Genomic DNA, 27,500 nt, shown 5'->3' on the forward strand with positions numbered 1-27,500 from the left:
TTAAAATGTTACAGCGCCATCTATCATAATTAAAGTGAACTCTCTTGTGTATTCGGTTTTACTGATTTGTGAAAACTACGTACGGTTAACATATATGAAAAAATGTTAGATTTCCTATTATTCTTTTTACTTTGTCAACATTTCTATAAGGATAATGAAAAAGTAGCATATTTACATAATTTATTACACAGTATTAATTTCATATTATGTATTGAAATCTTTTTCTCATTACATATAACTAAAATAGATGTATTGTGAACTTAAATAAAATAAGGTCAATGTATATTTTTAAATCAGAACTATAATCTAGGTCCAGGCTTTCAGTTCAAAACTTTTTTTGATAACAAGAGTTAACTGTCACAGTTGTCATATGTGAGACGTCAAACTGATCATATTTGTTTTTACTTATTGGAATAGTTTATGTACATTTATTATTATAAATGAAGACTTATATTTTACACTGTATATTGAACGCCAAAGAAATAGTATATAAATAATAATGTATTGATTTGAAATTAAACCTACATTTAGTGAAGTGATCTCAATATTGTGATTGCTGTTGAGTGCACTGACCGTTGAATGGTTTTGTAATCGAGAACTGCGATGGAAGGAAATAATGGAGATGCGGAACGAGACCGTGGCCTGTAAGATATTTTGTAACTTCCAAAAAGTTTCCACTCAAAGCATAAACAATGAACAGACTTGAGCACAGAGATTGTCGTAACGTAAGACAAGTCTTTACGTGTTGATTCTAACTTGTGATTTGTTTGTTTGTGAGTAAACTATTTAAAATTAACCTATCGACTAATTCAAATATTGTTATCTTTAATATTCAAATTGACCTGGTAACAGTGTACATTTGACTTGTACATTTATTCTTGTCATGTTATTTTTACTATTCATTAAATTGAATTACATTGAGGATATTTATTGTTTTATTAGTTAAATATCACATACTTATTATTTTAATCTCATAACCCTTCTTTACTTAAAATGAAAACCATCCACATTTAAAATAACATTTTATGAAATGAAAATACAAACTATTTAGGTGACTAAATAAAGTGAAATAGACTGTAGTACTATAAACAATAGTAATATACCTTTAACAAATCTTATATAAGAGTATTTATGTAAACAATTTCAGAGTGAGTGTAGAACACAGTGCCGCTGAGGGGGATGGAGATAGAGCCAGATACAGGTAAGAGTCCAAAGTATGCATATGAAGAGACTAGAACAGTGATTCCCAAAGTGGTCCAGGTGGACCCCTAGAGGTCCACAGGCGACTTGATGGGGGTCTACGTAGGCGTGAATAAAAAATAGGAGTCCATAAGATGTTAATAGGGGTCCACAGAAATTTATCTGCGATTGTAAAGAGCAAAAATGTCAGCATATTTATATTACCTTATAAATTTTTTTTTGTTATTCTATTCTTTTAATAAGTAAAGTGTTAGAAAATGTACTATTTTTCATTTTTATTTTACCTAGCAGAATATAGGGACAGAAATCAGAAGCGATGCAGTTTTTATTTTTTGGTGACTTTAAAAATGTGGTAGAAATGTAGCCTCAGGGGCCCACCAAAACCAATACTATTTTGAAAGTGGTCCACGAGAAAAATTTGGGAACTACTGGACTAGAAGCTATAGAACAGATCAGTCTCTTCTTTAACTTACTTATTTAACGGCATAGATGTACTTAAATTGTTATTATTGCTGACTTTTGAGTTAATTACAATCACCATATGTCTACCTTGAAATTATTTATATCTTTGATTAGTGTCTTTTACCCTTGAAATATTATTCTACAAAAACAATTATTTAGAAGGTTGCCTGTCAGTCAATGTTTGTTTAATCTGTGGTACAGAATTGTCTTGTAAATCAGCATTTCTTTAAATTAAATGAAGGGTTAAATCTAAAGAAATGAGAAAGCTTATGAAAACATGTCAATTGATCAGCTCAAAAGCCTTTTCTGCAGTATGATGGTTCGGTGCGCGTCTCAGTCGTCGCTGGACGAGTCGTCGCAGCGGCGCGAGTCCAGCGAGAGCGGCGCCGGCTCGCAGCACGCGGCGCAGCTGCTGGACGCGCTGGCGCGCCTGCGCCGCGACGACGTGCTGTGCGACGTGCGGCTGCAGGTACCCGCCGGCAACGGGAAGGCTAACTCATTTTATAAGGGCCTTTCAATGATTTATTTATTTATTTTTTTTTATTTAACAGTTTATTAAAATTTGCCAGATACAGTACAGATACAAATATATAAGTCACAGGAAAGCAAAATTTAAGAGGTATATCTTTATAAGAGATTTCTTCCAGCATACCCAGAAGAGTGAAAATAGACAGAACAGTGAAAGGTAGACAGGCAAGAGTTTACAATTACAAAATAAAACTAAAACAAATACTAAACTAAAAATGAGAAATATATATATATATATATATATATATATATATACATTAAAGTTTACATATATAAATACTTATAATATACATACATATAAATACATATACACTACTTAATATGCCAAAATTAGGAGATTGATAAGAAATGCTCTTTTAACTTCTTTTTAAAAATGTGAATTGAATTAGAAGTGCGAATCGTGCACGTTTATTCACCGACTGGAAAGTAATCAAGTTACGAAAGAGTAGGATGAAGTCTTCGTTCCTTCGCAGGCCCAGTGTCTAGGCGGCGCGTCGGGTGCGTCGGAGGCGTCGGCGGCGGGCGCGGCGGGCGCGGCGGGCGCGGCGGGCGCGGAGGGCGCGGGGGGCGTGTGCGCGCACCGCGCCGTGCTCGCCGCGTGCTCGCCGTACTTCCGCGCGATGTTCACGCAGTTCGACGAGCGCACGCAATCCACCATCACCATACAGGTACCACAACGGTATTTGACGGTTCAGTTCCACAGTCATCGGTTGCCAACTTTTTAACCAAAATAATAAATTACTACTTTCAAATATTTAGTATAATTTAGTAGGTTCTTGTTATTTTTTTGCTTTTAGAACTATATACTATATACATGATCCACCATGGAAATGAAAGCACCCCTTGCCCTGCCATTAAAAATAAAATAAAAATAATAATTCGTTACAAAATAAACACTCGCCGGTCTTCTCAGATCTGGAGTATGATTTCCGTTTTAGAAACTCGACAAGTGAAATGATTTTATATTCCTCTTTTGTTTACTCTAAACCAAATTGATAGAGCAATGTGAAACTAGTATGTATAAACATTATCCCGTGTCGCAGGACGTCGAGCCGCACGCGCTAGAAGCCATAATAGACTACGTGTACAACCCGGACTCGCTCGTCATCACCGAAGACAACGTGCAGGTGAGCGCCCCCGACGCCCCCCCCGCGGCCGTGCGAGCGTCGCGGGGGCACTAACGCGCTTGCGGCCCGCAGAGCGTGCTGTCGGCGGCGTCGCTGCTGCAGGTGTGCGGCGTGCGCGCGCGCGCCTGCGCCTTCCTGGCCGGCGCGCTGTCGCCCGACAACGCGCTCGGCATCCGCGCCTTCGCCGACCTGCACGCCTGCGCCGACCTGGCCGACTGCGCGTCGCGCTTCGTCGAGCGCCACTTCGTCGAGGTCGGTCTCCCCCGCCGCCCCCCGCGCCCCGCCCCCGCCCCGGGCCCCGCGCGCGCTCCCCTAACGTGTCCGAGTGTCGCAGGTGCTGGAGACGGAGGAGTTCCTCGGGCTCGAGGCGGACGCGCTGGCGAGCCTGCTGGACAGCGACCGCCTCACGGTGCGTGCGACGACGGCCGGCGCCGACGCGTCCTCAGCTATCGGGACTCACCGTCTTCTCTTGCGTAGGTGCCGAACGAGGAGGTCATATTGGATGCCGTCATTCGATGGATGCAGCACGACCCGGAGGTACCCTTCTCTCGAACCCTCTGTGGCTGACGACTCTCGCAGACGCTTAACACGCCATTTCTCGTCACCAGTCGAGACGCGGCCGCCTGGGCTCGCTGCTGGAGCACGTCCGGCTGCCGCTGCTGCCGCAGGACGCGCTGGTGGCGCGCGCGGCCGCCGAGCCGCTCGCCAGCGCCGAGCTGCGCGTTAAGGTGCGCCCCAACCCCGGCCCGGGGGGCTGACCGAACCCGTCACTCGACATTTCCGCTTTCCTCGCGCAGGATCTAGTCATCGAGGCGCTCTCGTTCCACCTGCTGCGGCCAGACCGGCGCGCCGCCGCCGCCGCCACGTGCGCGCGCGCCCGGCCGCGCCAGCCGCCGCGCTCGCCCAAGGTGCTGCTGGTGGTGGGCGGCCAGGCGCCCAAGGCCATCCGCGACGTGGAGGCCTTCCACATGGAGAGCGCGCGCTGGCGCCCCGCCGCCGACCTGCCCACGCGCCGCTGCCGCGCCGGCCTGGCCGTCGTGGGCTCGCGCCTCTACGCCGTCGGCGGCTTCAACGGCACCCTGCGCGTGCGCAGCGTCGACGTGTACGACGTGGCCACCGACGCGTGGGCGCCCGGCCCGCCGCTGTGCGCGCGCCGCTCCACGCTCGGCGTGGCCGTCATCGGGCACGTGATCTACGCCGTGGGCGGGTACGTGTCGCGGCGAGCGCGGCGCGCGCCGACGCCCCGGCAGCGCCCTGAGCCCCTGCATCCGCAGGTTCGACGGCGCCACGGGGCTGAGCTCCGCCGAGGCCATGGACGTGCGCGAGGGCGTGTGGCGGCCGGTGGCCGGCATGAGCACGCGGCGCTCGTCCGTGGGCGTGGCCGTGCTGGACGGCAAGCTGTACGCGGTGGGCGGCTACGACGGCGCGTCGCGGCAGTGCCTGCACACGGTGGAGCGCTACGACCCGGCGGCCGACGCGTGGGAGGCGGCGGCCGACATGGGCGCGCGCCGCTCGGGCGCCGGCGTGGGCGTGGCGGGCGGCGCGCTGTACGCCGTCGGCGGCCACGACGGGCCCGCCGTGCGCCGCTCCGTGGAGCGCTACCGGCCCAGCGAGGGCTGGGCGCCGGCCGCGCCCATGGCGCACGCGCGCCGCAACGCGGGCGTGGCGGCGCACCACGGCAAGCTGTACGTGGTGGGCGGCGACGACGGGGCCGCGAACCTGGCCACCGTGGAGGTGTTCGACCCGGCGGCCGAGCAGTGGTCGGTGCTGGGCGCCGCCATGTCGGTGGGGCGCTCGTACGCGGGCGTGGCGGTGGTGGAGCGCGCCGCATGACGAGCGCCCGAGCCGCGCGCCGCCGCCGCGCCGGACGACGCGCCGCACGACGACAGGTGGGTGCGCCTCCCCCCCCCCCCCGCCCCCCGCACTCTGGACGCGCCCCCACTGACCCGCCGCTCTGTCCGCAGCTACGTCAACGTGCGCGTGTACGCCAGCGCGTCCTCTGCGCCGCGCTGGCGACGACACCAGGTACCGTCCGCCGTCGACTGCCTCGTACCGCCACTACCACTCTCCACCTCCGACCTCGGCATCGTCGACCGTCGACCTGCCGTCATCTATGTATCCATTTTATGCTACACTAAAATTAGATATATCGTTGACACTCGCACTCGCGAGCGTGTCCTGACGTGCCTGGTATAGCTATTGATCTACTTTTTGTTTGTTTTTTGCGTATTGTCTGTAACTTATCCTTCATCATTATGGACACAAGCCAATTATAATTGTCATATGAAACTCTGAGTTACGCGTGGAAGAAAACAAACGAGACGAGACGTAACGTGAGAAATAAAACATAAGCGCAGAGGGAACGCTCCGAACGCTCCGCTCATTCCTCAGATAGAGGAGAACCTGTACGAGCGCGTCGACGTGGGCGGCGTGAACGCGGTGGGGGCCGTGGGCGCCATGGGGGCCGTGGGCGCCGTGGGCGGGCTGGGCGCGCTGGCCGGCGTGGGGCGCGGCGGCGCGGCGTACTGGTGGTGGCGCGTGGCGCCGCCGTGCCGCCGCCACCGGCGCGCGTCGCAGACGCTGGAGTTCAACGAGCGGCTGGCGCCGGCGCAGGGCACCGTGCCGCGCGCGCGGCGCCTGCTGTGCGGCGCCGTGCACCTGCAGACGGCGGCGCGCGCGCGCCTGTCGGCGTCGTGCGGCACCATCGACGCGCCGCCGCGCCTGCTGCTCATGCAGCGCTGGCGCGCGCCGCCGCCGCCGCCGCCGCCGCCCGCGTCGCGCTCCTACCACCTGCTGCCCGAGAGCCAGCGCGCGCCGCTGCCGCGCTTCCGCGTGAGTGCCCCGCGACCCGCGCCCCGCCGCGCTCGCCCGCCGCTGGCCGCCGCTGACCGCCGCGCGTGTCCGCAGGGCGCCGAGAGGCCGTGCTGCGAGGCGGACGAGGAGGCCTACGAGGCGGACGAGGGCGAGGCGGAGGTGGCCGTCGCGCGCTCGTCGTCGAACTCGGACGACGACTCGGACGAGGAGCCGCTGCGCCCCGACTGAGCGCCGCGCCCTCCGATTGTTACGAACGATTTATCTAATTTGTAATTAAAATAGCTAACTTAGTCGTAGACTGATTGTACCTTCGTCGCCGGAGGGCCGAGCCCGCGCGCTCGCGCAGGAGCCGTCGGTGTGTCGCTCCTCCTCTCTGCGTTTAGTATAATTGTGAGAAGACGAATCTCAATAAAAAGGTGCGTTTGTCGCGAGCAGTACGCGACGGCAAAGACATGCTCTCGATTATGATTAAGCAAAATGCCATGTTACAGCGAGTTGACTTATTTTAGCGAATATCTTGAGCTCGTCGCCCACGTGTGACGAGTGGTTTCATTCCCGATCATCGCTTATCGAGCGAAGTTCTCAGTAAACATTTCAGTATTGTAAAACATTCCACTATGCGAACTCTGAGTAGTGTGTGAAGTCTGACTGGACTGTTAGAGAATGCGCGCGTGTCGGCGTGGGGAGTGAGTCTAATATATTCTCGTTTTGTTTTTGTAGCACGTAAATAAACGAACAATAATATTATAATCCTCAATACGATTGTCTTAAAATTATATCTTTATTGTAGTTAAATGAATAAATGTGACTTTCCAACGATTCGTTTCATTTCTGACATTCCTGTTCCAGTCGATGAAAGAATAACACAATTTGTAATTTTTCGATCAATTTTTTCATGTCAACTTTGTTTAATTCAATACAAATTTTAGCTTAATAGTTTTTAGTTAAGGCGACCAAACACTGATTATTAATTTAATTCCTCGTGTCAAAAGCGGCAGGAAATTGACGGAGGATGCCTCCGAGATGACAGCGTCGTTTAAATTTTGAAAAACAGCTCATAAAAAAAACCACTGGCGTGAGCTGCGTGGCTGCAGTGGCGTGGCGTTGCGTGGGATCGTGGGGGTCGGGATAGCGGACTGTTTCGGGTTACAGGAGAGAGCAAAGAAATCGCTTGCAGCAAAGCATTCGATTCACCAGAGAATACAGGTGTCGCGGGTACATTTAAATTGGGCTATAATATTATTTTACAAATCCATCACATCTTACACATATTCATGGAAAGATATTTACAATTTTTATAGCAGATAGTATTGAATACCTAATACCTAACAATCAAAAATCTAAATCAAAATAAACTTTATTCAAGTAGACTTTTATAAGCACTTTTGAATCGTCATTTTACAATTAAGTGAAGCTACCACCGGCTCGGAAAGTAGATTCTACCGAGAAGAACCGACAAGAAAAATAACCCGCAGGAGTTTTTTTTTTTTTAACATTTAAAAAATACAACGTCATGTTAATTAAATACAATTATTTAAATTAATGTATCCTGCTTGGAAGTCAACAGGTATTAACTCCACGCTTTTTTATCATCTATAAAATCTTGTATCGAATAATATGCTTTTTTAACCAATGTATTTTTTACAAACGATTTGAATTTACTAAACGGCAAAGTTAAAAATGTCTGCGGAATTTTATTATAGAAACGGATACCTTGCCCCAAGAAGGATTTATTGACTTTGCGGAGTCGGAAACTTGGCGTTATAAGCTTATCCTTACTCCTAGTGCACATACAATGAGTATATCAATCGGTAGTATGAAATTCTGGTGAAATATGGAGTGTTGATATGGTTTGGTGTTGATTCATACGTCACACTTCTGGATCGCGCCGTCTGGGTATTTGCTGCTGGGAATCTGCTAAATGCTGCGTGTGCTCTCTGATGAACCCGAACAGTGGCGTAGCTATCGTAGGGCTAGGTGGTGCAGTGCACCAGGGCCCCGGAGTTCAGGGGGCCCTCTAAACTAAACCTTAAGCTTTTGAAGCTAGAAAATCACGACTTTGCGCACAAGATTTCTTATTTGGTATCTATATTTCATTTTTATTACATTATTTAGTTAAGAGACTACATTATTTAGTTAAACCCGATCCTTTTTCTCTGTACCGGGGCCCTTCCTGACTTAGCTACGCTACTGAACCCGAAACCTTATAAATTAAATTGTTAAGAATTAATTTTCTGATTCGTTTCGGTTTAAATTATTCAGGTCCAAACTGTCAAGTAAGTGATATAATTACACATTTTTTATGCGATGTGGTACCTAATAGAGAAGTGACTACGATCGCAAGTTATCTTATCATTATTTAAGTCTTAAAATTGCTGAGGAAATCACTTTTCGTAGTCTAAATAAAAATAAAATTAACCGTTATTGTAAAACACATACGTTAAGCAGACTTAATATTTTAATTTTTCGGCATTAATATCATAATATTACTCAGTAGGTACGCTGTCCGCGGTCGTAAGTAACAACGTTAACGGCGAATTGCGAATCCCGCGCTTGCCGCTGACGTCCGTGGTGATTGGCGCCGAAAGTCTGCGGCCACTTGCAAGTGGTTCGCGCAGTTCACGCTTCCTTCAATAGAGGCCAAGCCGTATCATAGTACTATAGAAAACGCTGTCAACGTCGAGTCGGTAGTCGGTACTTCGGTAGTCATCGCCGAGCCGGCGCGCGCGTAGCACGAATGTTCCGTACACTCTACTCCGCGATGCGTGCGACGTGAAAGATCGCGAGTGACGTTCCTTTGCCAGTGCTAGCGACGGTCAGATAATTGTGTCAGATCGGATTACCGTTGCCCTCACCACCGGCAAACGGTAAGTAGTATATGGATCAAAGATTATTGATGCGCCGGCGCACGAGCCTCGCCGTTTTCGCTGCCTTCACGTATTATATCATATTATTATTAATGAGCGCTTAGAAGTACAGTACGTAATCGCACGTAGACATAATTGTACCGTACAATTAGTGACTGATTTCATATTAAGGTTAAAAAAAAGAAAAGCTGTACTTTAAATTCTCTGTGTTTTTAGATCTCAATTGATTTATTCTAATGAGGGCAAAATTATTAAGTGACAGATCTTGAGGCTTTTAAATCATTTCTAAATACCAATATTTTCTAGTTAGAAACCTTAATAGTCAATAACTTAACATATTTATTGGTTATTTAACGTGTGCTTTTATTGTCCTTTATGAATGTATCATAAATCCTTCGTATTCCTGGCGGAAGGTACACATTTTATTTATGATATCATAAAGATGCATCGCCTGACATCTGCACGTCTATCACGTGAGGTCTACTGCATGTATGGGTGACTACTACTATTGTTAGGATTTAAGATTACACCAATTTCTGAATTCTTTCGTGTTTTTCCTTTTTATTTAAACAACAGCTTTGGTAGAAACCGCTTTGTTCTAGAAATGTCTTCGAGCTCATCTAATCGTCACTTGTTAAATACTCTTTTAAAAAAAAGCTTAATCATTACCTATTACATTACTATTCTATCATAATATAGCAACACCGTACTGACTCCATCCGTTATCACTACCATTAAGATGAAAGGAATTTTAAAAACAACTTTTATTATATTTTGTATTTTTTTTTATTTTAACTTCAAATTGAAAATACTTTACCTTCAATCAACAAAGTTTACCCTCGAGGGTTGAATCAAAGTCGCCTTATTATTGTTCCAGGCTTACTCGGTACCAAATTTCCAAGATTATTGGTATAAAGTAGTATGGTACGGTATGTAGTATGACAGCGTAACAGACCGACGGCATTACTTTTGTATTTGTAATAAGTATTAGTACATATTATCACACTCGTATAACTTACGTAGGTAATTCGCATTGTCATAAATACGTACCTACAGATATGCGTTCGTTTACTTACTTTCTTCGTTTAAATGTTATCTTCGCCAGATCTCATATAATAGAGATTATAATATACTTAGATTACCCGCGTTACTTTCGTCGAAAAATTCTAGCTCTAGATCTAGCCCTTAATACTTTTTGCGTAACGACATCTACCTAATTTGGCAACTATTTATATATACATACGTTCGGTTAGTTATTGTAAATTATTTTTGTTTCAATTTATAATATGTGTTATCCAACTTACATTTCCACAGACCGCTGAGATGATATTTTATTGTTACTAGGATAAGCTGGTTGGTGCCGATTTAGCTGTGATGTGGATGTTCAGTGAGCAAAGGCGTGCGCGCGCATCATGAAGAAGTTCATGCGAACGCGCGCGGCGCCCGCGCAGCCGTCGCCCGGCGCCGCGCCGCCCGCGCCGCCCGCGCCGCCCGCGCTGCGCAAGACCAACGGCATCACCAGTGAGTTCTAGGTCACTCGGCAAACCTATTTAAAATTAAAGCCTCGCTCGTGTAAGATCACTCCCAAAGAAACACCACAATCTACTTATTAAGTTTATTAGACTTTACACTGCACTCATTTACATATACTATTCGATCAAATATTATAGCAGTACTACAATATAAATTATACAATTATATCAATATATCTCGACATACAATTATATCAATATATCTCGACTACAATTATATCGATATATCTCGACTAGACTTTCGTCTTTTCAAGTTCGCGCCAGAATGCCCCACCGCCAACCAGCCAAGCAGAATGTCACTTTTTCCCGCCATAAAACTCTGCTCCCGATTGGCTCATGTTCCTGACATCACGTTGTCATCAGCCAATCGTCGAGCAGCCCGCCAAATATTTTACGTATTAAGTGTTGCTATACTAGAAATTAGTTTTTATAAACAAGCCTTTTTTTAAAATATAAATCAAAAATTAAAAGACCTAACACTCGATACCTACAGATCAGGTTCGATCTAATCGTACATTAAAGTTGTCTCCCGAGGGTACTTCAAACAAAACAAGCTAACAGTGTGTCTGACGTAGGTCTGTCATATACGTGTAGTATGTCAAAGAGCTGTAACTGGTCGCTACAACTGAACTTATAAAATTCAGCAATTATTTTAAATAGTAACTCAATACATGTTATTATTTGAATTCCTTGAATCTCAATTAACACATAACGAAGCATAAAAACGAATATCGCGTTCGCGGCGGTGTCCTCTAAGCCGATGTATGTTATTGTCATACGACGTACAGGCGTCATAGTAACTGTTTAATATTTTCATTTACAATATTATTCAATTGATTTTATAAGTATCTTCTTATAGAATGATTTCCTGATTCACGTCTGGACCTCGGTTAATGTAATAGTATTGTAACATTTGCGAAGTATTTTAGCCCACTCACAATCGGCTCTAAAGTAAAGTAATGTCACATACACACGTACACTCTCGATGTGTGTAAAAGTTAACAATTATCAAGGCGCGCTCGCTCGCAGTGCATGCGGGCGTCGCGTATTTAAATCAATGACAACAGAATGATTTAAGGACCGCGGTTATTATAAAAGATGATGTATAGGTGTCGGAGATCGGCAACATTGTGATTATTATTTATCTCTCTGGAGAGCTTATCAAAGTATCTCACTGAATGCTTTGGGTGGGGAACAAGGCGGTTCCTTTTTTGTTTATCTTGCATCTTTCTCTCAATGTGACACAACTAAGTGCGTCGCTTTATATAAAGTGCAATAAAAGAATGACCAAAGTGACAAATTAATTCGGACAACATTCGGTTATTGGCGTTGGGTATCTTAATAAATTAATCACTCGAGTCAACATTCCTCGTGTCTGATGTCGCCTTTGCAGACGTTGCGACGGTCTGTCGTTACAAATTTCTAAAATAATTTAAGCGAACCTACTTATTCGCTACTCCTATTGACGTCGATATCAACTTTGTGTGGTGCCCTGCTCACAAGCAACGCGATTATCAGTTCAGTTGGTTCAATATCAGTCGGGCTGTTCAATCAAAAGTCGCGAATTTGAACTCTCGCGTTAGCGCGTTCTCGCCGTCGGTTCATCGTTGACTTCGATGTCTCGTATGACACTCAGTGCAAACAAATCCACGCGTTGTATCCCTCTTAAAGTATGAATTTGTATAAAGCCCGTGAGCTGTGAGCGGATGGCAGACGAGGTGGTAATTCGATTAGAACGGTAGCTCTTGTTCGGACAGTAGGTTAGTGTGACGCCACTAATGTAAACAACGCAACCGCGTTGTACGTCGTATGCGCAGCGGTCTGTATGCCGATTAATGAAATAAACAACTTTTATTTATATTGCGACTAGTGACAATACCATCTAGTAATTACTAATAACCCAACTCAGTGGAAAGGAAAACTCTTTCTCTTAAGTAATAACTATAAATAAGTATAGTGAGTAATAACTTATTAGCTACTTATTAAAAACAAAATCCAAACGTGAGTTACCGACGAAGCGGCTGTTTATGTGAATTACTTTATGTTAGTCTACCAATAAAAAAATATAATATTTTAATGAAATAAAATGAACGCAGCTAGCGAAATGTCTGTCGGCTAACATGCAAAGTGCGCGATACAAATGCCAAGATATTTGAAGAGCAGCGTCGCCGGAGAAATTGGCCGAAATCTGCACTGCGTTTCGCACACTATGCAAGGCGGCTTTCGACTAATAAGTCTCTAGTAGTCTCTCGACTTTGTCCCACCGCTACTGCTGAACTCATTGACGCTCACATTCTAGGGCTGCGACATCGCCAAACTTTAAATCATGATATATATTAAACCTTCGGATTTGATCAGCCTGTAACATTACAAAGTAAGAGGAATCATAATCACTTTGACTGATGGCGTACAAGTTGACGATGAATTGTTTTACGTAAGACTTAGTTCATTGAGGACCTTTATAACTGAGTAGCTCTCCTTCGTTCTACTTAAATGAGGGTATTTATTTGTCCGAAACGGTGTCAGTTTTGACGCTGAAACAATTTATTCACTGAAATTTACTACAATTTTCGAATTTTGAGTCGACCTTTCACCTCTGTCCTATCACCTCGTTTGTTGTCAAAAATATTTGACGCTTAACATTCTTTGTTTTGCTAATGAAATTGGAACAAAATTTGGCACTCGGTTCAGGCTCCAACACTGTAACAAAGTAAATATTCTGAACTAATTTAATAAAACATAAACATAACTCGACGAAGCTGTGTAACCTCCAACCCACAAAGATGTTGCTCGTATTTAACCTCGTGTTTTATCACAACGAACTCGACGAGTCGCAACCATGGAGCCACGGCGCCCGTTGACCCCGATACCTTGCTCTGCCATTCATCGCGGAGTGCGCGCACGCATCGTGCATTGTACTCCGACGTAAACAATCATCTCGCGGCTTTTTAAATTCGCATCGTGGCTGCGAAAGAATACCAAATATTTACTGCACAGTAACGTCACTGGCGCTGTCGTTTGCGCGGAGTGTTGTAGCGAGTGGTTTGTAAGTTTGTAAGTATTAAGAGTAATGTTAATTATACATCAATACCTATCAACTTATTCAAATACATTGTTTTTTAATTAAATATTGTTTCAATTAGCATTTTTGGGTTTATTATACTCCTGTCTTTATATCACAAAACTAAATCGAGTAAGTAGATCGCGGTATCGCGTACGCGCCGAAATGGTTTGTTTATGGAGTAGTTGCACCTGTACCACAGGCGTGTTACACACCTACAAATAAATGTATGAGCAAAACGTGCTGTTATTAGAAAACCGGTTCGTAACGGACCACAAACTTTATTCACTTACAAAGTGTAACCTATTCACCTGCGTACGTTTATCACACATGTAATATTGTATATAACTAGACGTCTATCATCAATGAATGCCTGTTCTCGCTAATGTCTTTTTCTACATTAAGGGAGCTTACCACTCGTGCGCTGGCCTATGTCGTTGTAAGGTTGATAATGATCGAGGAGCGATTAGTGCGACGCGCGGAAATGTTACAGACTGTTGCTCTCTGCGGCGGCAACGCAATGTTATATCACTCGTCTCACTTACGAGGGTTCTGTAATCTTTTTTTTAAATATTGCATAGAGCTCGCAACTGCATTTGTGTTAAAACTAAGTACCGCATGCATGTTGATTCAATTAACATGAAATACTTCACAACTAAGTGCACATGGTTTCGGATATGAAAACACGCCAAAAAAGCACTAATGGGGATAGTTTATAATATCTGTGAATGGTTTGCTTCGCCCATACACGTACGTTAATAGTAAGAGCTCTCGGAATAAATTAGAGCGTTAGTAGCGCACTCAAACGAATCATGATTTTAAAATGACAATGTCAGTGTCGAGCGGAGACGTCGCATTGGAAGCGAACGTATGGTTTTTGCAGTGAAATCTTTGTTTCGACGCCTCGAAGCGCTAAATTATAGGCACGCTTGACTGGTTATTTTCGATAAACCTTTCTGTATAACGACAAAACTGGAGGCACATTTACTTATATTTAAATGTTAGCAAAAGTATTACGAATTGATGGCGCGGCCCTTGGCAAACAGTTGTATTAGTGCTTTAATTGTCAATTTATAATCTACAATGTAATGTGGGTCTAAAAGTCACTAAAGCTGTATTCGAGACGAGGCCAATTATTACATTATGACTTAAATGTTGGCAAACAATGTTAGGATTTTACTTTCAAATCTCCGCACACGTGACGTCTTCATAACGCTAAGTCTTTCATAAAGTAAAAAATAAATAAACTGTCGTTTTTGTAATAATCTAGTAAAACCTCTTACTTGGTTTACATTTATGAGAACAACACAAATACGTGTTTTAAAAAAAGTAATCAGTGAATGTCTCACTCCTTTACCTTCGACGAAGGTTTTTGGAGCTCATTCGACTGCGCTGCCCCAATGTGGATTGATTGCGACACATGCAGGAATGCTTACGAACTTTTCCTCAGCTGCCGAGCACGCTTGCTCCATACCAAATTTCGTGATGTTCGGTTCAGCTGTTTAGTCGTGAAAGAGTAACAAACGGACAGAGTTACTCACAGATTTATAATATTAATTTATAGATTAGTCAGCATTCAGCGGGTCAATGCCTTGAATGTCGGTAGTATGTATTTCAACAGTAGCGATGTGCGCCGCGCTCGAGGTCGGGCCGCACTCTTGACACCTGCATGCACTTCGGCGACGCGCCCGCTCGCGGACTCACCGTCACGAATTTGCATCAGGTCACCGCTCACATTTCTTCATTTATGTACCGTCAGCTAAACTATAACGCTACATCGCTCGTAACGGTATCCACCTCGACACTACCAATTCGCTGTTCTTTTAATTATCACTCTCGTATTTGTATTACTTTGATAAAATTAACATTTAAACTAATGTTGTAGTTAACATTTAAAACTAAAATTAACTTTAAATCACTGTCCGGGTTGCACAGTCGCGAGTCTATTCTTCTAATTTTTATGTGTTACTTACTAGCCAGGTCCCGTAACCCGTCCCGGCGGGGCGTTTGTGGTGATACTTATCGTTACTCTATCGGATAGAAAAAATTCACTTCGGATAGAGTCTATCCGAAGTGAATTTTTCGACGTCTAGTCAACTAATGGATAACTTCGATCAGTGGTGACAATCGTATGCGAATCCGTTTGGTAGATTTTGAGATCACCGCCTTTAAACTGACGAACAAGATATTATAATTTATTTTCTAATATGCAGCGACAAATACTCTCTTTTTTTACAATATTTCTCACTCTAGACTCTCTCTAAGCTCAGTAGCGTAGCCTCAATTTCACCGAAGTCGAAGGTCGCGTCGCTAACGAAACAGTTGTAACTCAGACACAGTGTCACGTTTCTTGTGCTCTACGATATTGATCCCATAGCGCCATTTATGGTTAACGATGATTTTTTCGAGTATTTCCAAGGTTTTCCTTCTAGTTTAAAGATGCGACACGATGTATGTTATGACCTCACGACCAGCCTTGAAGCAGTCGATGAGTTTTAACGCTCTGTCATATTGCAGACGGCGTGGGGACGGGCCCGAGACGCGACGACCACCACTCCACTTTCAACAGGTAACACCTCGCAAGTATCTCGTCTGCGTCTCCTCCTGATGACTTTAAGTGAGTCGTGAACGGCTGATCGTAAGCCGTCACAGTGATACTCCCCGTTGCACCCGCGTGCTGGGCATTCCTAATAACGAGTTATTTTTTACATTTACAGTGACCGAAGCCAGTGAAGCTTAATTAATTAATTACAATATTTATTGATTACGTTTCCTCGTTGTCTAGATGATTATGGATAACATTAGATAGGATTTTTGATACAAGATACGTCGCGCTTTACAAAAAATGGAGTATTTTTCACTTTAGTGTTGTCATAGATAATATTTTCATATTTTATCGATTCATACGAAAAGAAAATAAGGAAGAACTATACTTATAAAGCGAATAATCGATTTCCTATTTTAAATAATGGTCAATAAACTATAAACGAGTTGTTGATTCGCATCGATAACGGACACGCGAGCTGCGCCGACGCAGCGCCGAAGACCTATTGAAAAACTGACGACTGCCGACTGCCGGCCGCTCTGCGGCGTGTTGGACCTTTTTGTGTCGTGCTATTCACGTGTACATACAAATGAACACAGCGAATCATTCTTTGATTGCGTTTATAATTTACCTTCTTGGTAATAATAATTCTACTTAAACTCACATAGTATGTTAAATTTGAATGTTTTCTACTTGTTTCCTAGACATTTGATTTTTTTATCAAAATGCTTAACAGATCACAAGCCGACGTTAGAATATACTCGTAATTGTTGTTTCATGAATTGTCTATTGAATAGAATGAGCGCACAGATCCCTGTCCACCTAAGATGATTCATCACTTATCACCTATCTCAGCGGCTTTCCTTTAATCTAGATACTGGAGCGAGTCTGACGAATGCGGGGACTTAGGGAAAGGCGTGTCGGGTCTGGGTCTGTCGGCGGGCGGGTGCGCGCCGCTGTGGGAGGACCCCGAGTTCCCCGCCGCCGCCGGCAGCCTCGCGGACCGCCGCTGCGCGCACCGCTCGCGCTGGCTGCGACCACACGTGCGTCTTACACTTTGCAATACTTAACTTAACATCATTATAATAGGTAAGTTTTGTTCTCTTGCAGGTATGTCGGGTACTCTATTTATTTATTGGCTCATAATACAACATAAATCCCTGTGAATAGGAAAATAATTCTGTAATTTGATAGGAAAATTAATTTCACTTATCAATTCCACTAACAAAAACGAAATTAACCATAGAAGGAATGTCACCCTGACAGATTAAGGTTTGCAGCTTAAAATAAATAACGAAATCAAAACGATTCTTGAAACTGAAAAATAATGTTATGGATGGGTGTCTGTTGCCAAAAATGATGGCGTGCATCACCATGCATTCAATAGCAGATGGTTCAATTGGCCGTCCAAGTGACCATCACAGAAAACATTCATACATAGTTTTGATGGTAAAAGTAATTATTAATAATATTTTATTTTTTTATTCATATACATATAATACATTTTTAAATATAAAATACAAAATATGTAAAATATATTTTAAAATATAAGATACAGAGACCAACCAGTGGCGGGAACAGGGTCCAAAGGTGTTGGTTGAGGCTCTTGGCCATTCGCTGAAATGACTATTGGCACAGTAATAGCCCAGGCAACGAAAGTAAAATAAAAATAATAAATACGAAAGTTTTCGTATTTATTAATTTTTATTTCGTGAAATTGGGCCTTCGTTGACTGGGCTATAACTGCTGTATCCACTTCCTATATGTCGCCAACCTCGTGAGCTAAGTCAATATATTTTATTTGCTTATCCTTCTCAGCCTTCACGAGATTCTCGTCATGAGGGATGGTGACGTCAACAATTATCGTGCGGCGCTGAGACCGATCTATCACCACTATATCGGGCTTGTTGGCGACAACAGTGCTGTCAGTGATTATAGATCGATCCCAGTGCAGTGTGATATGACCATTCTCGAGAACTGGGTCGGGCACATACCTTTAGTATGGTACTTCTGATACCACAAGACCGTATCGAAGTGCAAGTTGTTGATGGATAATCTTGGCCACTTGATTATGTCTGTGCAAATACTCTCCGTTAGTAAGACTAGAACAACCGGAAATAATATGTCTAAGGGATTCGCCCGGAGTGTGACACGCCCGACATATGACCATCGTGTCATCCCTCACAACATACTTCCGGTAATTGTTCGTCATGATAACGTCGTCCATAATTGCACAGAAAAATCGATTTTACCGACTAAGGTGCCGAACCGTAGCCAAGATACGGACGCCATAAAGTCCACCATAAAATTAATTTTTACAAAAAAATGGAGTTGGATGTCAGTCTCCGCGATTTTCTTATTTTCCAGAAAAAAGTGGCTCTTTCAAATTCCAAGATATTCCAAAATTTAGAATCGCATTGATTTTAAAATGAAGAGAGGCAGAGCTATCTATTGAGCTCGATTATTGGGCACAAACTTTGAAAAGCCGGAGCTGGTCAAAAGTGATTATGAATAAAATTTTCATTTTATATTTTACATGCAGTACAAGCTAGTACGATCAGGTATATCACGAGTCTTCTCCAATAACAAAACAACGTCGTATGGGTTTTGCCTTCGTGCGCACATCTGTGCAAACACGCGCGTCGCTACATTGTGTTACGAACAATACGACACGCGGGAATCGCACGCAACTCGGCTCAATGACACAACACCGGCGGCTTGCGTGTCTCGCGAGGATGTTTTTATATATAATTGACCAGTTGAGTGAAAATTATATGCATTTTTATTTTAATATCTTTCTCCTTCTTTTGTAAACTTAACAATGAAATAATTATTCAAAACTTTTACACTAGCCGCCTGGCTCGTTTCTGTCGACCACTCCGGGTCGAAGTCGTTTATAACAACAAATAAATCGCGTATTATAAGTATGGTGAGTCGGTACGGTCTGTGCAAAACGGAGAACCGTTACGATGATTGAACGCGATAGTTCGATAAGTCATTACTTCTGCGACGGACGACGGACGTGCCTCACCGCCAGCGGCCGGCGCGCCGACGACCAGAAAAACTTCAAGGCGCACGATGTATTGTGTAACACCGTCACACTCGTTACACTGACTTGACTATTACATTAGTGTTTCATATCGCCGAACACTGGATCAAGTCGCTCGAACTCGAGGATCGCGATTATTATTTTTATATCTGTAGCCCCAATTCCAAGGCGGTCTGCTGGCGACGTAAACTCGCTCTAACGACCAACTCGCGCTTAGTTTTCACCGATGCATTTGCAAGATTTATATTTTAGTTTTAAGAATGGATTGCACCGCTTGTTTCACAAAGACAAACCATAATTCTTGCGTCGCCAGCAAGCTTCCAAACAAGAGATTTGACATGGATGGATCCTGCCTTCACTGCCATCACTTCAGACGTTGAAATATATGTACAGTAATACAAAATATAGCTGATTTCCGGTAGAATAACTAAGCTTAGTGCCTGGGACCCACCTACACGAGTCTGTAAACAGCCCTACCATAAGTGGTAATTTTTTAGAGCTTTACAATGTATACGGAAAATTGTTAAAACTTACCAGAAATAGAAAAGGAAAATATAATATAATATAGATTGAAAGGTATTTTATATGTAGCCATAGTTTCCCACACGAAGTCAGGTTGGCCACTGGGTCGTTTCCCTTTAGTATGATTCAAAGTAAATAAACTATTCGTTTACACAATGGACATGCTACAAATTTGGGTCTGCACATGCGGCCATGGGAAAGAAATCGGCCACTATAACAGGAGTCTCGAATGCTCCGACATTACATTCCGCTCGCGTGTCCGACACGAGGCACGCTGCGCCCGCGCCGCCCGTCGCCCGTCGCCGCGATGCCGACACGTCGCCGCTTGCATCACTGTTATCGCTTCATTCAAGGTCACTTCCACTTATGTTGCACGGTCATCTAGAAGCCTAGGAAAATCTGGACTGGTGTTTGTACATCACGAAACTGATTATTTATTTGCTAATATAGAAATCTAAATGGACGCAAACGACTTACTATGCTTGCGAGTATGTCGTGACACAAGTATCGTTCACTTAAATCTCTCACTTTTCTCTGTGATCATTTACCAGCAACGATGCTGTCCACTCGCAAACACATTGTCATTAACCGACAAAAGGGAATAAAACGCTTGAAACGACAAAAATTTACATCGTAGTAACTTTCTCCGACTGCGTGCCTCAAGCAGAACGCATACGGTGATAAAGTTCTTTGTTACGATTGTAATGAAACAAGTGAGTGCTCATACGAATAGACTCCGGAGCGGCGCGCTGAGAAACGATGCGCATTGTAAACTTGGCACCGTTACCGCCTTCGTAATGGGCACGCTTTGGGAAAGCGGCGGCGACATCTGCGCCCGCGGCCTGTGTACCCCACACAGGGGCTTAGAACGTCATCTGAGTCTGTGCGATAAGCTAACGAGCGACTCCCATTGCCTCGCGCGACGCCTGGGCGCCAGCAGTATCCGCACATCCGGTCGCGCCGGCCGATGACTCCTGTGCCATTGTTTATGCTACGATTATATTTGTCGTTACCGAATACCGACAATCGATCCGTCATAATACATGAGTACTTCAGTTTATTTAATCTTACTCGACATGAGTATAATTACATGTGTAATTACAGGTGATTTGGTTTCCAAAATAATAGATATTTGAAAAATAGCATTTTTTTCCAGAAGTTACTTTAAATAAATCCTGCAATCATTGAAAAACGTTATATATTTACTTTTATACATAACTTGATGGTAGGTTTTGTTATGTACTTAATATATATAATGAACGGATTTTATTACTGTAGTTTTTCAGTATACTAGGTAAGGCTTATAGGTAAAAATATTCATATTGGATTTGATCAAAGATCAAATCCAATATGAATATTTTTTAGAACGAACTTTCGCAGTACAATGGTAAATGTTATATTGTAGTCGCATCGGAAGGACGCTGCCTATTTGGTATGTAAATTGTGTCGTCATATTTTTTAATAAAGCTCATTACGTCATTGAACGATTGGAGCGACTCTTGCTCGGCTGTAAGTTGTTGCATACCACTGGTCGCCCGCGGCTTCGCTTTCATCTTGGGGTTAGTCGTCCGATAGGTAGAAAAGAAGACTTTGTCCATCCAAAGGGTTCAAACTTGCTTAATACCAAGTTTTCTCGATGGTTCGGTTCGATGGTTTGCCTGCAAAAGAGCATCTGACAGGCAGACAGCGGTACTGTCAATATGTCGTAAGGGTGTTCATTGTAGATCTTCAAAATGTAGTGTTTATAGATTTAAAAAAACAAATTGTAATTAAACACAATTTTTTTTATATAATATGGTAGTAGAACATTTTCATATATATTTATTTCCAATATTGTATCCAATGTGTTTATTCAAGTAAACATTTTGAGCAAATAAAAGGTTCTTTTCGGAAGACGTACCGTTTCATGGAGTATTCAATATTGTGCCAAGCACTAACATACACTTGGATTCACACTGAGTAAGTCACTCGACTTACTGCTCTCACAGTTCAATGACAAAAAAGCGATTATTAGATATTTCGTTAATCTCACTTACTATGGGGCATTTATTTTGCGCAAGAAAGTACTACAGCAGGTCAATTGAAATATGAAATCATTGTCGGCCTTGCTCACCAAGTCGTGCCTTAAGCCTTTCAACGCGCGTCGTTAACAAACACTCCGCAATGCATGAACTTTCTTCGTAAATATTAAAACAAGGGGAGAGCAAATCTCTTTCCACGTGTCTAAGATCGGTCACTCAAGTTTCGTTGAGTCACTTTCTTTATTCGCGCATGCAATTACTTAATAACGAGAACCTCGAGTGATCGCCTCTTTATACGAGCCCTAAGCTGTTCTACGTAAGCAGATTTGAAATGAGAAAATATTAATAGAAAACTAGGTATTTAAATGTTATATGTGAACGTTTTTCGAAACTAGGCATTGCTAGTCGATCGAGTCAGCATTAGCATTTAAAAGTTTCTCGAACATTGTAATGTTGTTTAACAAACGACTCCGATTTTATCGCAAATAATAATTTAGCGTAGATCGTGGTAGCAGCTTTATCATTAAGTTTATTGTTAGCGATTTATATTGTATCAATGACGTGGGAACTGGGCCGCGAGTCACTATGGGTTGTAGGCTCTCACGGCGGACGTGTGTGCGTCGTCGCCCGTCGGCGTCGCTGTTGAAACCTAAGAAAAAATGTTAGGTTGGGCCATTCGTGTACAACGATGTATTGTCAAAAAAGGGTATTTTCAAAAACCTTTTAGACAACAACCTCTTATATTTCCACCAATTACACCATAAACGGAACTTTTCGATAGTAATCCGTTAAATCCTTCTCGGATCGGAAGCAGTGGTTTGCTAATTATTTTGTGTTTGTTGTCTTATACTAATCATATGTTATAGGAAATCTGTTCGAGACCTCGTTTTCTTGGCGACACCGCAGTAGATGCGGACCTGTCCCCCGAGCAGTTGGAACCCGAGTCGGACGAGCAGTTCGCCGCCAGGTGAGCCATCCCTTCCGCAAGCATCGCCCGAACGTGTCTCCGCCACCGTTAACGCGCCCACCCGTGTGAGCAGGTGGAGCGTGGAGGCGGGCGAGGCGGGCGACGCGCACGTGTGCTGCGCCGCCGCCGCGCTGGCGCTCACGCCGCGCCTGCTCGCGCGCGTGGCGCCGCCCCAGAGCTTCCGCACGCACTACACCGGCCTCTTCAGGTGAGGAGCATTATCATACTATATGCCACCCGCCCCTTGCTCGTAGTCACATTCCACTCACTCGGTTACAATCTTTCATGACTACGATCTTTTTATCGCGTGATCCTTGACGGATGTTGTAAAATAAATGTAAATCGTTGGATCATGACCTCCATCGGTAACGATAATAATATTTCATACGCACTTTTATTTGTACCGGATAGGTTTAGATTCTGGGTGTTCGGTGTATGGCGCGAGGTGACGGTCGACGACCGGCTGCCGGTGCGCGGGGGTCGCCTGCTGGCGAGTCGTTCGCTTCTGCCGGACGACTTCACACTCCCGCTACTGGAAAAGGCCTACGCCAAGTAAGCTGCAAGCTAACAGCAGAAACATGTCTTTCTTCGATGCCGTCTTTCGGCCCTCGGCTATTGTCACGCCTACAGACGGCACAAAGTCGAACCAGAGCTCTGTTACAATGATATTGTGTGTGGGCTGGAGGCTGCACGGCTCGTACGCGGCGCTGCGCGGCGGCAGCGCGGCGCGCGCGCTGCAGGAGCTGTCGGGCGGCGTGGTGCAGAGCTTCGCGCCGCCGCGCCAGCCGCGCGCGCTGCTGTACCAGGTGCTCAACTCCGCCGTGCCGCGCTCCACGCTGCTCGTCGCCACCGCGGCGCCGCCCTCCGGACCGACGGTACCCGCCCGAGCCCCACCGAGCGAACTGACTCACTAATTCTCGGTTTCTGAAGTTCCCAGTCCACTTGTAGCTATCATCTCGATAAAACCGTGGACAAAGAGAAAATTCGTAATATTCTCATTAAATCGATATCTCATTTAGAATTGTAGTCAAATTAGTTGAGTTGAGTAGTCTCTAATTTGAGATGTAGCTTACACAGATAGCGACAAAACAGTTTGCGAATGTGATATTCAGTCAGACAAGTCCACAAGGATTAAGTAGGACATTGACTTCCAAAACTACAGGACCGAAAGTGCAAACGAAACAATAAATTGCCTATAGAAGTATCTCGGACCCGCGTGTAACTCGACGGAACTGACGGCTTGCAGGAGAAGGAGGGTGCAGGCCGGAGACTGCGGAACGGGCTCATCCCGGGGCAAGCTTACTGCGTCACCGGCCTGGCGCGCGTGCGCGAGGCGGCGGGCGACGGCGACGGCGACGCGAGCGGCGCGCTCGTGCGCGTGCGCGCGCCGGCCGGGCGCGGCGAGTGGGCGGGCGCGTGGGCGCGCGGCGCCGCGCAGTGGCGCGCGCTGGCCGAGCCCGACCGCGACCTGCTGGCGCGCCGCGCCGCGCAGCCCGGACACTTCTGGTGAGGCCGCGCCGAGGGCCCTCGCCCCGCCCGACCCGACGACCGGTCCTGACGATCCTCTTCGATCGTTTCAGGATGTCGTTTTCGGACTTCGCCCGCTCGTTCGGAAGGCTCGAATTGGTGCACGTCGGCCCGGACGACTGGCTGAGCGAGCCGGCACTGCACGGCAAGCGGCCGTGGCGGGCGGTGCTCGCGAGGCGCCGGTGGCGCTGCGGGTACAACGCGGGTGGCCCGCCGCGCTGCCGCGCCACCGCGCACACGAATCCGCAGTTCCACGTGCAGGTGCCGCGCACGGAGGCGGGAAAGTGCCACGTGGTGGTGTCGGTCACGCAGCAGTACGCGGTGGGGCCGGGCCGCCGCGAGCGCCTGCACGGGATCGGGTTCGCCGTGTACGAGCTGCCGGCCGGCGCCGCGCCGCGCCGCGCCGCGCTGGCCGCCGCCGCGCTGCCCGACCTGGTACGGCCGCGCGCCTCGGCCGCCCCTGCGACGCGATGTCGCGTCTCACGCCCTTCGCTCTTCCGCAGCGCGCCCTCGACGTGACGCACGAGTCCCGCGCGCGTGAGGTTGTGACGTTCTTCACTCTGCCGCCCGGCCAGTACCTGGTGGTACCTCACACGCACCGCCCGCACGTCGAGGCCGCCTTCCTGCTGCGCATCCTCACGGACGATCACACCGACGTCTGGTGAGAGCTCTCGTCCCTCGTTCGACCCGCATCGGTCCCGATACCAGTCCGACCGCTCTCACGAAACCCCTCGTCCTCAGGGAGGTGAACGACGACAACGTGATCATCAGAGATATCGCAGCAGAGTTTATGGACGAGGGCCGCTCCATACCGGTACGCGTGTACTCCGCGCCGTGCTTGCCATAATCGCCCGGAACGGCGCGGCTAACTGAGAGTTTTTTATTTTAACAGCCCGAGCTGCAGGCCGCCATCGCGAAGACGCTCGGCAAACGGGAGACCGAGGAGGTACGATAATATCGATCCATCGATCCGCTCCGGCCGTCGGCGCGCCGTCTCCACGCAGTGCTCCCGCAGGTGGACGCGGCGGCGCTGCTGCGGCTGCTGCGGCGCGTGTGGCGGCGCGTGCTGCCGGCGCGGCCGTCGCTGGAGCTGTGCCGCGCGCTGGTGGCGCTGCGCGACCCGGGCGTGCGCGGGCGGCTGGGCGCGCGCGAGCTGCCGGCGCTGCTGGCGCGGCTGGCGCTGTGGCGCGCGGCGCTGGCGCCGGCGCGCTGCGGGCGCGCGCGCGTGTGCGCGTACCGCCTGCGCGCGCTGCTGTGGGCGTGCGGCGTGAGCGCGTCCAACAAGGTGCTGGAGTGCCTCGTGCTGCGCTTCGCGCGCGGCGCCTACCTGTCGCCGGCCGCCTACGTCACGGCGCTGGCCCGCCTGCACCTCGCGCACGGTACCCTCCGCTCCTCGCGTGTCGTTATGTTGCGCAGAGATGCCGTACGCGGTTGTGATACTCGACGTCCGTTTCCTTGCAGAGCGATACCGCAGCCTCGACGCGAAGCTGAAGTCGAATCCCCTGTCGCTGGAGGAGGTGAGTGTGCGCCGGGGCCGCCGCGCGTGTGCCCGCGTATGCGTGCGTGTGCGTGCGCGTGCGTGTGCGTGCGTCACGTGACGTTGCCTTGTTGTTGCAGATGATCCTGATGACGATCTACTCGTGAGCGCAGCGTGTCGAGGAGCCTGTTGTTGTTTAATTGATTATTTGTTATGTTTGTACTCAGTGGCGAATCATTATTATTATTATAAAGCGTGTGGTGAATGTTGAGATTCCGTCGGCATAAAATTAAAGTGAAAAGGTCCTCAGTCAAATATGCTACGTTACTACCTGTGAAACCGTCAGTGGCCTTTTTAAAAATAAAGTAAACAATTTAAAAAAATGCGATGACCATGGAGTGCTACACATTCTCGTCACATACGATGTCGTTTGAACAGATTTAAATACTTATTTATTACGTGAAAGTTATTGTTATATTAAAAACATAAATATATTTATTATTTATTATACTTGTTAGTTGGAGCAACGACCAAAGATTCTCAATGCCGTCCCTCTGGTGCGAGCTTCTAGTACAAATCAGCTTGTAATAAAGTAATGAATTTATTAGTTTCACTGAATCGATAAATCTTAAACTTTCCTCTGCTCGTGTTGTCTCTCGCGCGCGTCATGTCTTACGACGTTTTATTGATACTGTTTTTATTAACTTCCGGTGCTATAATTCTTTTCATGTAATAATTCTTCATGTTATTTTTAAATTGTATTCATTTTTTTTTATTTGACAATCATGAAACTCTTACTTTGTATTTTAGGAATTAACTGAATATGAATCCATTTATAGTAAATTTGTAATTTTTTATTTAAATATCGCGCACATACAAACTTCTGCAGCAACAGAACACCTTCCTTCTTCTCGAGTTGGTTAAAGATGTGTCGATAGCGTAACGGAAGGTCTACCGAATGAAAAAAAAATGATTATAATGATTTGTATATAAGTACAGTGCACTCTTCAGATGTTTTCAAATTGTACAACACGTATTTTCTCTTAGTTACTTTATTTATTACCTAATTAATGTAATAATGATAGTGAGCTTAGCCACAGAATGAATGTTTATCGTACATGAGTCACAAAACATTGATAAGAATTATTGTTTCTCTTAAAATCAATATTAAATGTTTAATGTTACGTCTATTCTACAATGTAAACCGTATCGATGTATTTTATCAACAACGTTAAATTCAACTTTATTAATATTTTGTACACATTATTCACGTCGAACAATTTATTAATATATATAGTTTATTAGTAATAGACGAAATGGGAAATAGGTTACATATTTCATTCAATGACAATATTGAAAAGTAGCCAATAATTCCAAATTTGGAAAATTTCTTAACTCTGCAAAAGATACTTCACCCTAGTGCTTAGCAATGCTGGAAACGATAGAAACGAGATCATAGACGACGATAGTAATCTTAACTATATTATTATATTATTTTTTAAAAAATATCAACATTCAATTTAAATAAGATTGACTTTTTTATATAAATTTTTACTTACTAATTCATGTTAAAGTTGATATTTTATAAATATATTAACTAACTGATGCAAGCTAACATTAATATCACAAAAACCGGCGGCGTACCTTATCTCGACGTCTCTGGGTAAAGGTTAAAAAGAATACATAACAATGTAACATATGCATGCCAATATATTTTTATCGTGCTTCTTAATATTTATTGTAATATGGAAACTTTAATACGCTCAGCTGCTTGTAAAACTAATTACTTAACTGTTTTTTT

General features: G+C 45.4%; 3 protein-coding genes across 4 annotated transcripts; all 3 read left to right on the top strand.

Annotated features, from left to right (window-relative positions):
• Nucleotides 1–337: 337 nt before the first annotated feature.
• LOC124536836 (kelch-like protein 3) lies at nt 338–5,744 on the top strand. 2 transcript variants are annotated; one of them, XM_047113463.1, is made up of 12 exons: nt 338–644; nt 1,148–1,201; nt 1,963–2,131; nt 2,664–2,858; nt 3,234–3,317; nt 3,390–3,569; nt 3,652–3,726; nt 3,795–3,854; nt 3,926–4,045; nt 4,115–4,524; nt 4,592–5,206; nt 5,282–5,744. In XM_047113463.1, exons 1-11 carry the CDS (start codon nt 604–606, stop codon nt 5,148–5,150), a joined length of 1,947 nt encoding a protein of 648 aa, XP_046969419.1. In that variant the 5' UTR covers nt 338–603; the 3' UTR covers nt 5,151–5,206; nt 5,282–5,744. The 2 variants fall into 2 exon arrangements, with proteins under 2 accessions (XP_046969419.1, XP_046969420.1); XM_047113464.1 differs by having other exon boundaries at nt 340–644; nt 1,975–2,131; nt 5,282–5,423.
• LOC124536837 lies at nt 5,352–6,404 on the top strand. Its single transcript, XM_047113465.1, has 3 exons — nt 5,352–5,432; nt 5,709–6,149; nt 6,225–6,404. Exons 2-3 carry the CDS (start codon nt 5,775–5,777, stop codon nt 6,357–6,359), a joined length of 510 nt encoding a protein of 169 aa, XP_046969421.1. The 5' UTR covers nt 5,352–5,432; nt 5,709–5,774; the 3' UTR covers nt 6,360–6,404.
• A 2,354-nt stretch (nt 6,405–8,758) lies between these two features.
• On the top strand, nt 8,759–26,689 carry LOC124536658 (calpain-A-like). Its single transcript, XM_047113208.1, has 16 exons — nt 8,759–8,998; nt 10,343–10,519; nt 16,109–16,160; nt 17,011–17,179; nt 22,595–22,695; nt 22,769–22,903; nt 23,107–23,247; nt 23,381–23,570; nt 23,942–24,201; nt 24,276–24,657; nt 24,726–24,883; nt 24,964–25,036; nt 25,115–25,168; nt 25,238–25,601; nt 25,684–25,739; nt 25,840–26,689. The coding sequence occupies exons 2-16, from the start codon at nt 10,411–10,413 to the stop codon at nt 25,864–25,866; spliced, it is 2,271 nt and encodes a 756-aa protein (XP_046969164.1). The 5' UTR covers nt 8,759–8,998; nt 10,343–10,410; the 3' UTR covers nt 25,867–26,689.
• Nucleotides 26,690–27,500: the final 811 nt, after the last annotated feature.

This window comes from Vanessa cardui, chromosome 17 (genome assembly GCF_905220365.1).
Source record: "Vanessa cardui chromosome 17, ilVanCard2.1, whole genome shotgun sequence".
NCBI classification, from domain to species: domain Eukaryota; kingdom Metazoa; phylum Arthropoda; class Insecta; order Lepidoptera; family Nymphalidae; genus Vanessa; species Vanessa cardui.

What these genes read in the sequence shown, in the direction of transcription:
- LOC124536837 (XM_047113465.1), top strand. Translation starts at nt 5,775, where the DNA reads ATGGGGGCCGTGGGCGCCGTGGGCGGGCTGGGCGCGCTGGCCGGCGTG. An exon ending in CGCCGCTGCCGCGCTTCCGC is followed by an intron (nt 6,150 to 6,224) that starts GTGAGTGCCCCG and finishes GCGTGTCCGCAG; the next exon opens with GGCGCCGAGAGGCCGTGCTG.
- LOC124536658 (XM_047113208.1), top strand. Translation starts at nt 10,411, where the DNA reads ATGAAGAAGTTCATGCGAACGCGCGCGGCGCCCGCGCAGCCGTCGCCC. An exon ending in GACGAGCAGTTCGCCGCCAG is followed by an intron (nt 22,696 to 22,768) that starts GTGAGCCATCCC and finishes CCGTGTGAGCAG; the next exon opens with GTGGAGCGTGGAGGCGGGCG. An exon ending in GCAAACGGGAGACCGAGGAG is followed by an intron (nt 25,169 to 25,237) that starts GTACGATAATAT and finishes GTGCTCCCGCAG; the next exon opens with GTGGACGCGGCGGCGCTGCT.
- LOC124536836 (XM_047113463.1), top strand. Translation starts at nt 604, where the DNA reads ATGGAAGGAAATAATGGAGATGCGGAACGAGACCGTGGCCT. An exon ending in TCGAGCGCCACTTCGTCGAG is followed by an intron (nt 3,570 to 3,651) that starts GTCGGTCTCCCC and finishes CGAGTGTCGCAG; the next exon opens with GTGCTGGAGACGGAGGAGTT. An exon ending in GGATGCAGCACGACCCGGAG is followed by an intron (nt 3,855 to 3,925) that starts GTACCCTTCTCT and finishes TCTCGTCACCAG; the next exon opens with TCGAGACGCGGCCGCCTGGG.